Source organism: Myiozetetes cayanensis, unplaced genomic scaffold (genome assembly GCF_022539395.1).
Source record: "Myiozetetes cayanensis isolate MyiCay16 unplaced genomic scaffold, myiCay2020 scf5-8, whole genome shotgun sequence".
NCBI lineage: Eukaryota > Metazoa > Chordata > Aves > Passeriformes > Tyrannidae > Myiozetetes > Myiozetetes cayanensis.
In genome coordinates this window covers 71,477,999-71,490,808 of record NW_026087742.1, presented here as the reverse complement: position 1 = coordinate 71,490,808, position 12,810 = coordinate 71,477,999, and the positions used below count along the sequence as shown (strand labels likewise).

At 35.1% G+C, this 12,810-nt stretch overlaps 1 protein-coding gene across 1 annotated transcript; it reads left to right on the top strand.

Annotated features, from left to right (window-relative positions):
• Nucleotides 1-211: 211 nt before the first annotated feature.
• On the top strand, nucleotides 212-11,585 carry SLITRK6 (SLIT and NTRK like family member 6). Its single transcript, XM_050333598.1, has 2 exons — nucleotides 212-751; nucleotides 3,960-11,585. Exon 2 carries the CDS (start codon nucleotides 3,975-3,977, stop codon nucleotides 6,495-6,497), a length of 2,523 nt encoding a protein of 840 aa, XP_050189555.1. The 5' UTR covers nucleotides 212-751; nucleotides 3,960-3,974; the 3' UTR covers nucleotides 6,498-11,585.
• The last annotated feature ends 1,225 nt before the right edge of the window (nucleotides 11,586-12,810 follow it).

The window sequence follows — 12,810 nt, the reverse complement described above, 5'->3', positions numbered from 1 at the left end:
AAAGCCGTAGTGGATGTTTATTGCTTTACAAAATCAGTCATTAATAGTCTTTAAGTAATCTAGAAGATATTTAGTTGAATTTTACTTTCCGAGCTTCACTTAGATAAGGGAAAAAGGAGGTGAAGGGAATTGCAGGAGGAGGAGGAGCTGATCTGTCTCAAGGTGGAGCTGTATCTTGTATTAAATGACATTGGCAGATTAAAGCTCTCTGGTGGGGAAGGGCTTAAAGGCTGAGTCAAAAGCCAAGAAGTCTCTTTATTTACGCCTACCTCCCAGCCCCTGGCAATCTGACTAATAACAAACTGAGCTAACAGGAAAGACTAGAAAGAACAGAGAGAACACAGGAGCAGCTTGCATCTAAAAATCTGACAAACCAAGTGATCAAGTCAAGCTCTGCTGAGCATCTTGTTTATTTACTGCATCCAAATGCTTGCAAACAGTTAACTATATGCAGAAAAGTCAGCCTAGCTGTGAAGTATGCTGTGAATTTTAATTGAGGAAAAAGGACAACTGCTTACAGGATGGTCTGATGTGCACGGCTGCCTGGAAGATTTTTTTCAATTGAATGCTTTGTACTTTGTCTTCTGAACAAGGATTTTAACTTTATGGAGCTGTAGCATTACTAGAGCTTGCAGCAAAGTGAAACTCGGAAGAAAGTGTGCATTTTTCACTGGGAAAATTTACATTTCATTGAAGCAGCTGCTCCAACAGTGCATTGCTGAGTGTTTCAGGGAGTGTTACTGCTGTACAGGTAAGAAAGATTCCAGTTAGTTAATTAGCCCAGCACATGAAAATTTAATTTCTCAGTACAAGTTGAATTTATTTTTCTGCATGACTTTGTATAACTTTTATATTAAAAAATCGTAATTTTTACTGTATTCTAAATAGTTTGCCAGGCATGTTTATTCAAACTGCTAACTGTGTAGAATGCGTGTATTAAGGGAAAGCTGTTTTGAAATCCCTTGAGGGGAGAGGAATGGGTGTTTGTTTTTATTTCCTAAAGTACAAGAGTGGTCTTAAATGCATCATCTGACTGTGATTCCCTTCAGAATTTATTAAACAATCCTGAAGGCTTTCAGAAATTACCGATTCTTAACCTGAGGCTTTGAAAATCTTCAACATACATTTTTTAAATAGCTGAATTAAAACAAACAAACAAATAAAGCCTAACAAATGAAAAAAGCTATTTCAATATTGCAAAAACACATAAATTATTGCTTATCAAACATGTGTTGTCTTTACTGTAAGGTGACTACTTCTGAAACTATTCAACTTTGCCTCATAGAAAAAACCGTGACATTTTTTAGTCTTTTAGAATTCCTACAGAGCTTAGTTACTGTATGCAGTCAGCAGTGACTTAGATGAAAGCAGATAAAATGAAACAAAAAAACTTGTTACCATGTAGATTTTGCTGAAAAACTTCACCACATGGAATAAAAAAAGGTCAGCTTTGTCAAGAATTTTAAATTAATTTTTTTTTTATTCTGCATTCCTTCAGTTAAAAGCTAATAATGTATTACTTGAAAGGAGTTTTTATTTTACAATAGTAGCCCACTGAGAACTTCATTACATATCTCTGAGTGTTTAGAAAAAAGAAAATAAAACCAGGAAAAAGGAATACAACCTTCCTATTAATTTTTATTGTGTGTATATATGTGTGTGTGAGAGTTCTGGCAGTGCTGCTCACAGAAGTATGATGATGATTAAAATGCGAATGTTTTCCAATTGGTTACAAATGTTGTTACTTTCATCTCTGAGAGGAGGGCTTTCATTTTTATAACCCAGTTTCTCAAAATGCACTACAATGCAACATGCCTTTCAGATTATTATTTTTTCTTTTGATTTAATTTTGCTCAGGGACTTTATAAGTGCATTTTGAATTTGATGCAGAGTGACGTTGGAATTTCTGATGAGAAAAAGTGTACAGAAAAAAAGTTGAATTAGTCATACAGTAGGTTTGAAGCTGGCATCTGAGTCAAGAGCTCATATTTTTTAACTTGGGTCACTGGGAAGGGTAGTGATACATGTAAAGCAAAAATAAATTCCTAGCCTAATATGATCCTGGAATTGTTCTGCATACTTCAAAATAACACCTTGACATGTTGTGTCTTATCCAATACTTCTTGGGAAAACAGTCTTAAAGGCATAAATATTAAACATAGGTAACTGGAGTTCAGGGATTGTTATATGAGACGGTAAAATTATTTGTTCTACTGAAACAAAGATAAAAGCTCATTTTTAGGGACTCTTTTTCTCACACTGTGAATTGCACTTTCAACTTCTAAACTCATGCTTCTACTCCCACTTATCAGCTGCTAATGGAGAAAAACATAATTCACTGTGCACACGATTAACTGTTGTTCCCTCTGTGTGTGTGTATGTAATATTCATGCTACATCATTTAAATACTTGCATGTGTAAATCTTTGCAATCTGTTCTAAGGAAAGCCTTGAGAAATGTTGTCTCCAGAAACCAAGGTATATGATAATTAAAATATGTTTTGATGAGATACCAAATCATGTGGCCACACGAAAAGAATGTTCATGCATGTAACTGAATTGATCCTCATAAAAGGTTCTAATCTTTTAGGAATTAACACAGCTAGTTGTGTAGTGATATTCTGTACTCAGTGTTTCAATAGCTTAGTTGGAGAGATCAACTTACCTTTATAAAATGGATTATTCAAGAATCTGGCTTAGATAGATTCCTTGAGAATTTTCACTGTAAATATCTCAGCCCATAAAAGTTACTGATTTATAAATCATGCATTCTATTTTAAGACTTTTGTAAAAATTTTTTTTGTTGTTTTTAGAATATGTGTAAATGTTTAATTAAAGATTATGAACAGTGATTTGACATACTTGACAAAAAGAAGCAGAAGATCTTTAAATGGAGTGTAGCACAAATTAATTGAAACCAATAATAAATGATTGATTTAAACATACAAATTTTGCTTGTGAGTCCATAGTTGTATTGTAATGATGCATTTACCAGGTACTGCAAAGTTCAAGATCAGCTTGAAAGGTGATAATTATGTTACATATCATATGGATGACAGTGGTGATAATTTTTAATTTTAAAGCACAGTCAGTTCCATATACAATCCAGAACTTTTGTGATAATTGATGATTATAATAATCAGAAGGAGTCTAATGTTAATCTCAAAACAAATTTTTCCTTGCTTACTTGTTTCTTCTGAAATGTACTGCATTGTCAGTTCTCTCTTCTTTTTTCTTTAATCATGTATACAAATTTTTTTATGTGTATATTATATGCAAACATTACATGACTATGTGTTGTGGTACCTCTTCAACTAAATATTTACAAACAACAATATATATGCATTAAAATTGAAGAAAAATAATTATTTTGTCTACTTCCTTTTCAGTTTTTGGGTACAAGGATTGCAGAGGAAATACTTTTTGTTTTCCATATATAATGCAGAACCTAAGGGAAATTCCCTGTATCCTGACTGAATGGGCTTGTGTTCACAATATATTGTTGAACTAAACCAAATCTTATTTCTTCTCATCAGTAGCTGGATAACATTAAGTTAAGTTTAGCAAGGTACTCTTAAAATTTGCAGTGCTATTTGGTGACACAAAGCAGTGATACAAAATACTATATTGGTTTCTATATAAGTTGCTTGGAACAGTAACTTGTTAGTGCAGGCCACTAAAAGTCGGTACACTATATAAATAAAGGCAACACACTCCTGATTATCTTCCCTTATGACTGTTTATTGATTCAGTAGATTAAACTGAATATAAATTCTTATATTAGAAAATAATTCAATTGTTTTGTGTCGTATAATATTGTTTAAAAGATGGGATAGCTCAATGACAAGCATTAGGAATGTTTTTTTTCTCCCTTTTGCCCTAGGAAAAAAAAAAAAAAAAACAACTCAAACTCTGTGAAATCATGACTCTATTACTTTTCCTTTTTTTTTTTATTATTAGAATCTACTGGACAAGATGAAGCTTTGGACTTTTATTCTATACTCAGTTGTGGTTGCATCTGATCCTTTCCAGTCACAGCCCTCTTTTTCTTCAGCCAGAGGATCTTGTCAGAGTCTGTGTTCCTGTGAAGAAAAGGATGATACCATTATAATAAACTGTGACGAAAGAGGCATCAAGATGGTTTCAGAAATAAATGTCCCACCATCACGGCCTTTCCATCTTAATTTGTTAAACAATGGCCTGAGTATGTTACACATGAATGAATTTGCTGGCCTTGTTAATGCTATCTCTCTACATCTTGGTTTTAACAATATTGCAGATATTGAGCCTGGGGCTTTCAATGGTCTCAGCCTTCTAAAACAACTTCATATCAATCACAATTCTTTAGAAACACTTAAAGAAGATACGTTTAATGGATTGGAAAATTTGGAGTTTCTTCAAGCAGACAACAATTTCATCACAGTGATTGAAGCAAGTGCCTTTAGCAAGCTCAACAGGCTTAAAGTGCTTATTTTGAATGATAATGCCATTGAGTATCTTCCTCCAAACATATTTCGTTTTGTACCATTGACCCATTTAGATCTGCGTGGAAACCAGTTACAGACACTGCCCTATGTTGGCTTTTTGGAACACATTGGTAGAATACTTGACCTTCAGCTGGAAGACAATAAATGGGTCTGTAACTGCGATTTGTTGCAGCTCAAGATATGGCTAGAAAACATGCCTCCTCAGTCAATAATAGGTGATGTTGTATGCAATAGTCCTTCAGTTATTAAAGGCAGCATCTTAAGCCGGTTGAAAAAAGAATCACTTTGTCCCACTCATCCTGTCAATGAACTTGAAGATCCTTCAGGGTCACTACCCCTGGTTGTGACCACCTCTATCAGTGATAGTCACCTATCGACTAAGGTGATTCCTCTTCTGAAAGCTCCTACTAAAGAACCAAGTTTAGTGCTTCACACTTCAAAGCCTACTACGTTTCCAGGAATCTCTTGCCCCGTCCCCTGTCACTGCACCAGCCATATGCTCTCAGGAGTTCTTATGCACTGCCAGGAGCGAAATATTGAAAGTCTGTCTGACTTAGGACCACCTCCTCCAAATCCTAAAAAGCTTATTCTGGCTGGAAACATTATTCAGACATTACTGAAATCAGATCTGGTGGACTACGCCAGCCTGGAAATGCTTCACCTGGGGAATAATCGCATTGAAATCCTTGAGGAAGGTTCCTTTATGAATCTGACTAGACTACAGAAATTATATCTCAATGGTAATCATCTTACCAAGTTAAGTCAGAATCTCTTCCTTGGCCTTCAGCACCTTGAGTACTTGTACCTTGAATATAACGCCATCAAAGAAGTTTTGCCAGGGACATTTAATGCAATGCCAAAACTGAAAGTCCTCTACTTAAATAACAACCTTCTGCAGGCTTTGCCACCCCATATCTTTTCAGGTATTCCCCTCACAAGATTAAATCTGAAAACAAACCAATTTGCTCATTTGCCAGTGAGCAATGTCTTGGATGAGCTGGATATGCTGGTACAAATTGAACTTGAAGACAACCCTTGGGACTGCACCTGTGATTCAGTTGGGTTGCAAAAATGGATACAAAAACTGAGTAAGAATACCATGATGGGTAGTATTTTTTGTAAATCTCCGGGGCATCTAGCAAAAAAGGAATTAAAATCCCTGAACAGTGAAGTCTTGTGTCCAGGTTTAATAAACAGCCCCGCCCTACCAACTCATGCCAGTTTTGTAGTTGTGACAACTTCTTCTCCTACTGCTAACACTGCAGATACCATCCTGCGGTCCCTTACAGACGCTGTCCCACTTTCTGTTCTAATATTAGGACTGCTCATTGTGTTTATAACTATTGTATTTTGCGCGGCAGGAATAGTTGTTCTTGTTCTGCACCGGCGACGAAGGTGCAAAAAGAAGCAGGTGGATGAGCAAATGAGGGACAGTAGCCCAGTTCGCTTGCAGTACAGCATGTACGGGCATAAGACAACACATCACACGACGGAGCACCCAGCTGCTACTCTCTATGAGCAACGTATGGTCACCCCCATGGTGCAGGTCTACCGAAGCCCGTCCTTCAGCCCCAAGCACACTGAGCAACAACAGCAGGAGGGAAGTGAGAAGGATGCTAACGATTGCAAATATCTTCGCCGAAGTCTCCTGGAAAGAGAGAACAGTTCACCACTTACAGGTCCAAATGTCAAATATAAGGCTACAGATCAATCTGCTGAATTTCTGTCTTTTCAGGATGCTAGCTGCTTGTATAGAAACATTCTTGAAAAAGAGAGAGAACTCCAGCAACTAGGGATCACAGAGTACCTAAGAAAAAATATTGTCCAGCTCCAGCCTGACATGGAAGTTCATTATCCTGGAGCACATGAAGAGCTGAAGCTAATGGAGACACTCATGTACTCCAGGCCAAGAAAGGTTTTTCTAGAACAAACTAAAAATGAGTATTTTGAACTCAAGGCTAACTTACATGCTGAGCCTGACTACCTGGAAGTCCTGGAACAACAAACATGAGGTGATAATATTTTGGGCTGGGGCCGAATTTCCGTAATTTTATTTTAAGTTGGAACCATTGTAAATAAAAGTGCCTTACATGTCAACAGTCAGAACTTAAGCACAGCAGTAATCCTAGCAAAGAAAAACTCAGGGATCACTGTGGGAAGCCATGGGACTGTGTGCAGGCAATATGTCTCACCCCAAATAAAACATGGATTTATGTGATTGAAATGTGGGAGGAAGATTGCTTATTGCAATATTCCTTATAACTTAAAAAGATGTGTATGGCATTCCATTCTGTACCCAATCTATGGGAAAATATTCATTACCTTTACTTTTTCTTTTTTTTTTTTTACCCTGCATTTAATTACATTCCTTAAAAAAATACCCCAAAACCCTCAATACTTGTGTTTGTATTTATATGGTTAGAGTGTATTTGTTAGGTTACTACATGCACTGCATACATGACCAGTCTACAACTACACCTAAAATACCCTTATAATAAATATGAAAAGAGTTGAAATGTTTTCATACTAAATGTCAATTAAAAAGAAAAAGATAAAATATTTTTGTGTGTGCACCCAGAGCCTGCAAATATTTAAGTATTTTACACAGAACTTCATCACGTGCATTCTGTATCGTATGTGGAAGGAAAAATATGTAATTATGTTTACCCAATATCTTCAATGAAGAAAAAGCAAGCCTTTTGCTACTTTCCCTATCTGATAGCTTTACCTAAGTTTGGACAATCTTTTCTTGAGCTGCTGCTATAAAATATTGTGCATCACTGGTGTTTCAACTCATAATCCTGGGCAATTGGAAAGGCTACTGAGAATCAGTTGTAAATATGTTACTGTGTTTATTAACTTTGATTTTTTTATATATATACACATGTATATAAATAACTTCTGTGCTGGTTTAAATATTCTTGGAGAAAATGAGTTTGCTGTGGCTAGAACTTCCAAGTGCAAATACAGGTCCTTTCCCACCCTACCCAAAAGCAACACTCAGACAGAATAACTGCAACAATACACACATGAGGAAGAATAATAGTGTTTAGTTCTTTGCACAAAAATATATTTTCTGAAATTAGAAGAAAATAAAGTGTTGTGGGGAAAATAGGTTAAAGAAAACATAGAACACTGCAGGTTTATTTTTTCAGTGAATTCTTGCTAGATTTATATTTACTATTTATTCTGTATAATTTTGTATTTTTTTTTTTCCAACTCACAAGAAAAGAAAAAGCTTATTCCTGGAGGCTTTTCAAGTTAGTCAAGCAACTTTTCCCTATTAATGAAAAGGAAATAAAGATTTTTTAAAAATGTGTTTTTCTTAAAGGTCACTTTTTAAAGAAGGCAACAACTTCTGCATGCATGCACAAGTTTAAAACTATTTGGGAATTAAACACAATGCTTCTCACTTTTGTCATGGGGACAGAAGCATCTTATCCTGAGTGCAGTAAGGCCATTCAATGGCAACTCTGTGCATGATTGACATGGTGCCAAAAGAAAATTTCTGACCTGCATTTATCTTCCTCTGAGCAAATCTTTTGTAAAATGACTATGCATGATTCTTTTTTCTAATTCCTAATTGTAAAGTGAAAGATCAGCTTTATTACTACATGTCTACATATGTATGCTAAATTTAGCATTACAGTCTTGATAAAGTAAAAAGATATATCCTTTATTTCATATTACTGTTCATGTCTTACCTGTTTGTATATATGAATGTGAGTACTTCATAGTCTTTGTACATAAATTTCTGACAGACAAATTTCCTACATGACAAATGGAAGTCAGATTCTCAGTTCTTTCAAATTTGCAAGATATAACAACTTTCATGGTGCTATGCTAATTTCTACAATTTGAGGATCTGACTATATGTTGTCTCTTGGTTTACAAAAACCAAAATTTCAGTTATTAGAGAATAAGTATTATTTCCTCTTTCTATATATGAGAATAAGTTATTCAGAAAGCCTGTCTATATTGCAGGATTAGGAAGAGAAAATGTGGTGGTCACATGTTCGTTTCATTGTTATCTTTATTCCGGACAAGTAGAGACAATGCTAAGTATTACCTGTGCAGGTAAGGGTGAGACAAGGGAAAATGCAGCTACAATAAATTTGCATTAACTTAGTTATCTAGTGTTATTTTAGATGTACTTGAATTTACAGACCTGACATAGAACCTATGGAAACCCATATTTGGATCTGGATGAGCAGTTGGAGCCCAGGTGGGATGGCTTAGAGCATCCAAATGACACTAGATGTCTCTATTTAAGTAAATTAGTTTCACAGAGCAGAAAAAATTCCAAATAAATTTGTTATTTTTCATATTTAGGATAGAATGAATAATTGAATTTATTCAGTGGTGGTAATACTAGAAAGCCTTGAATACTGAATAAGACCCATTAAATTGCACTTTTTCAAATTCCCAGAGATCTCAAATTAGTGTAGAGGAAAAAAAAAGAATAAAAGTATAAATGCTACTTGATAACGGAGTTTATTTTTTCAGTGTCTTTCATTTCAGTAGTTATTTCCAAACAAAAAATGGGTGCAAAAATAACACCCTACAATTGGCAAGATGCAGGGAAATGATGATTCAAGCCCTCAGGCTTAGATTTAAGAGAAATAGCTTCAGACTAAAGACAATTGCCACATGCACAGATGTCACTTTGCTTAGCTGCTAACAGTTACTTGGCAGAGTGTTGAGGACAACTGTGTGGCAAAACATTCTTCTTTGTTGCAGTCTTAAAGCATCAGAAAGAAGAGTGAGCTAAATTAATGTCAAAGCAAGTCCGTTACACAGCTGTATCAGAGCATCGCTCAGTAGGATTAAAGAGACCTTTACCGTTCAGCTTTCCTTCAGCAGGGAATTTCATGCCTTTCATCACATAAGGGCAACTGTGCTCTGTGGCAGTCTGTAACACCACAAGTGGTTTGGCAGTATTCAGGAATCACTAGAATGTGGCTCTCTGTCCACTTTCCTACCATCAGTCCCTAGTGGACTGCCATGTAATGAGCGTTTGTATAACGAGGAGAGAAGAGTCTGCACATAGCCTTACATTCATACAGTGATTTTTCTAGCTATGAGGAAACTTTATATTGCAATAAGAAAAAAGGACAAAAATCTGAGCTTATATGATTATTCTTCAGTGGAAGAAAATCAGTTATCTGCTGACAAAAATAAAATTGATATAAGAAAGGCCTCACATAAGAAAGAAGGATGGAATATCTCTTTCTGAAAGTTCCTTGACACTTTTTCATGATAAAAATTAGAAATTTGTACATAATATTACTAATGTTTGCAGAAAGTTGGGAAAGGTATTCAGAACTTTCCTTGTGAAAACCATACACCTTTTTTTTTTAATTTTATTTTTTTCCCCTCCCAGTGACAGGTACAGTTAAGTGGTTTGATACATTTTACTTAGATAGAATAATGGAGGTTGGAAGGCAAAGCATGTTTGACAGTCTGCAACAAAGTGGATCCATTTTTCTCCTGTCAACATGATAGTTTAATTGAGTGCGAGAACAGTGCTTCGTCAAGCACACTGCTGTAAGTGGCAGCTATGTTATTGTTGCTAGGGCACCTCGAGGTAACCAACACTACCATTTTTCACCGCACAATTCAGTGAAGAAAATATATTAAGTAACACTACAGGCCCGTTTCCTAAATAAACATATTAAAACAATTTATTGCACTTCCTTTTTTTAAGTTGTTTTTATCAAATTTGTAAACACAAATGTATTTCTCTTTCTTTTTCTTCCTGCTACAGTTAATTTTCATACAGAGTTTTAGTACTGATACATGTTTATATTGTCTGCAAGTGATGTCTCTCCAAGCTTCTGAACAGAAATAAACCCCAACATCACACCCCAAAATCCCTATCCAACAAAACCTCTAAATGCACACATCAATTAAGGTATTTGCTTATTGAGAAATGGTCTAATATTTTTACAGATTTTTATCTATTAGAATGACAGATCAACCTTTCTGTATTTATATTTTAGACTTAAAATTAGTTCATATTTATTGGCAGTGATGTGTCAAACCTAGCAAATTGGAAGCCAAAACCTTTTAGCACACAGTCATTGTTTCTCTGATTGCAATCTGAGGTTCAGGTTTTGCCTCTCTTTGCGTGACCAAAATGTTGCTTGTTTGATCCCAAACAGAATATGTATGCCATGTTCCACTTACCTACATAGACATTACTAGTTTTGTAGTACGCTAAACTGAAAAAAAAGTTTGACCAGGATGGGAAATCATCTTAAAAAGTACGATTTCTGTGTTGATAAGAAAGGGTATTTATCAATAATAAGACATTATTTCACAGGATAAAATAATAGTGGCAAGGGGAAAATGGAGATGGAATCTCAAAGTCATCATCAGAATGGATTCTAGATTATCAGTCTGAGGATGCCATTGCCTACAACAATATACTTTATCAGCTGCACCGAAACAATCTGCAAGTTTCATATAGGAATACTGAAATCGTCATGAGATTAAAAAAACCCAATCAAACACTTGCCTCAATTCAAAAGATCAACTGAGAAGTTTTGCTAAGACTGGCACATTTGCCTTATCCTGTGCTCCCTAACACAGAACACCTGCATTTCTATTAATGAACTGGGGGCTCATCCATAGACAGCCCTCTGACGTCATAACCTACTGCTGAAATTGAAATTATTCCTTGGAGAAGTGTATGTATTTTGCAGTGTATGTATTGCCTTCAGTAATCAGTTCCTCTGAGACTTGGTGATCGGTGCACCCTCTGGGATGTGAGACAGGAAAGATGATCTTGTATCATAAGTCAAAAGACTGTCTTTTTTTTTTATTATTTTCTGAAGCTTATGATATTATTGATGTTTGAGGAGCTACTATGAAATGTTTTTGTTCCTTGAAACACAAGTGAACTGTAGCTGGAACCAATATGGGGAAGATAATTGCCATACTGAAAAGATAAAGCATGGTGTTTTCTTTCTTGCACATCTCCTAACAGTCAGCTTTGTTTTTTTGACAAATTCTAAAGAGCCACAGTCTAATGGAAAGCAGTTAACCTTGAGGAATAAAATAAAAGGCCAGATGCTGTTCAGCTCTATGAAAGCAGGATGTGCTGAAGAATTTTGTATGTTATTTATTCAGCTTCACCAAGATGGAGTGTGAGTACATATGCACAGCACATTTCATAAAACATTTACCAAAGCTTCATGTTCTGTGACATTACCTTCAAAACATTCACAGTATGTTTCTTCTATTAGCACTGGTAGGACTACTTTTGCTCTATTATTACTTTTAGTTTATGCTCTGGAGTGGTAGAATGCAGAAAAGAAAAACCAATATGATTTCATATTTCAAGGAGAAATGTTATTTATTGTAACTTCTGCTGTTTGTTTTTGTAGAACACTTCATCCACATTATTTCATTTTCAGATAATTTTTTTACAAGTTAAGAATTTTTCAAATTCTTCCATTTATGATTATTTATGAAATAAAGTACAGAAGAAGAGATAAATAATTTTTCAAATTGAAAGAGGTCTGAAACCTTTTATATATGAAGAAATCCTATGGAATGCTAGCATAAACTTGCACTTTAAAATAAATTATGAAATTTATTTTATCAGTTCATAAAAACTATTTCTATTTTTAGTTTCAAATTAAGAGGCATCTCAGCATTTTTGCATTTTTCAAAATCCTAAGCCAACATAACACTTCTATAATGACACATATTTGGGTTAAATACATATTAAATGGTTCTATTTTAAGACATCAACAATATAATACTTTCAAATGTAATCTGCTACTTCCTCTCAGTTTTCCCTGATGAAACTGTGTGTATTTTGAAAAAAAAAATAATAAAAACAAACACAAAAGCAAACCAAAACAAAACCAAAAAAAAGGAAGCACATTTCTTGGGCAGTGAGATCAAATAAGATGAATTATTTTGTGTCTTCATTATAAACCTTGCTTGGGGAATAGAATATTATGGATTCCTATCCCTGTGGCAGAATATATTCATACAGTTCATATGACGTGTAAACCAGAAAGGTTTGGCTTAAGTAGTAGTCTATGCAATCATGTTCATTTTCAAGTGGGAGGTTGTTGCCATCGCACTTTTAAAAAGACCTTGTGTGTCAAATATCCTTTGAATATATCTGCTAAATTAGACCCTAGAGATATCTGAATTTTTTATGAAACTTGATAAGATGGAAGATTACAAGCTGCCAATTCTGGGCTAGTTTATAGGAATCCAGACACTCTGGGTTTTTGGACTGGAGGACAGCAAGAAACTTCTGTCATGCTTTACAGAGGAAAGGTTCTTGAGCAACAGTTAAA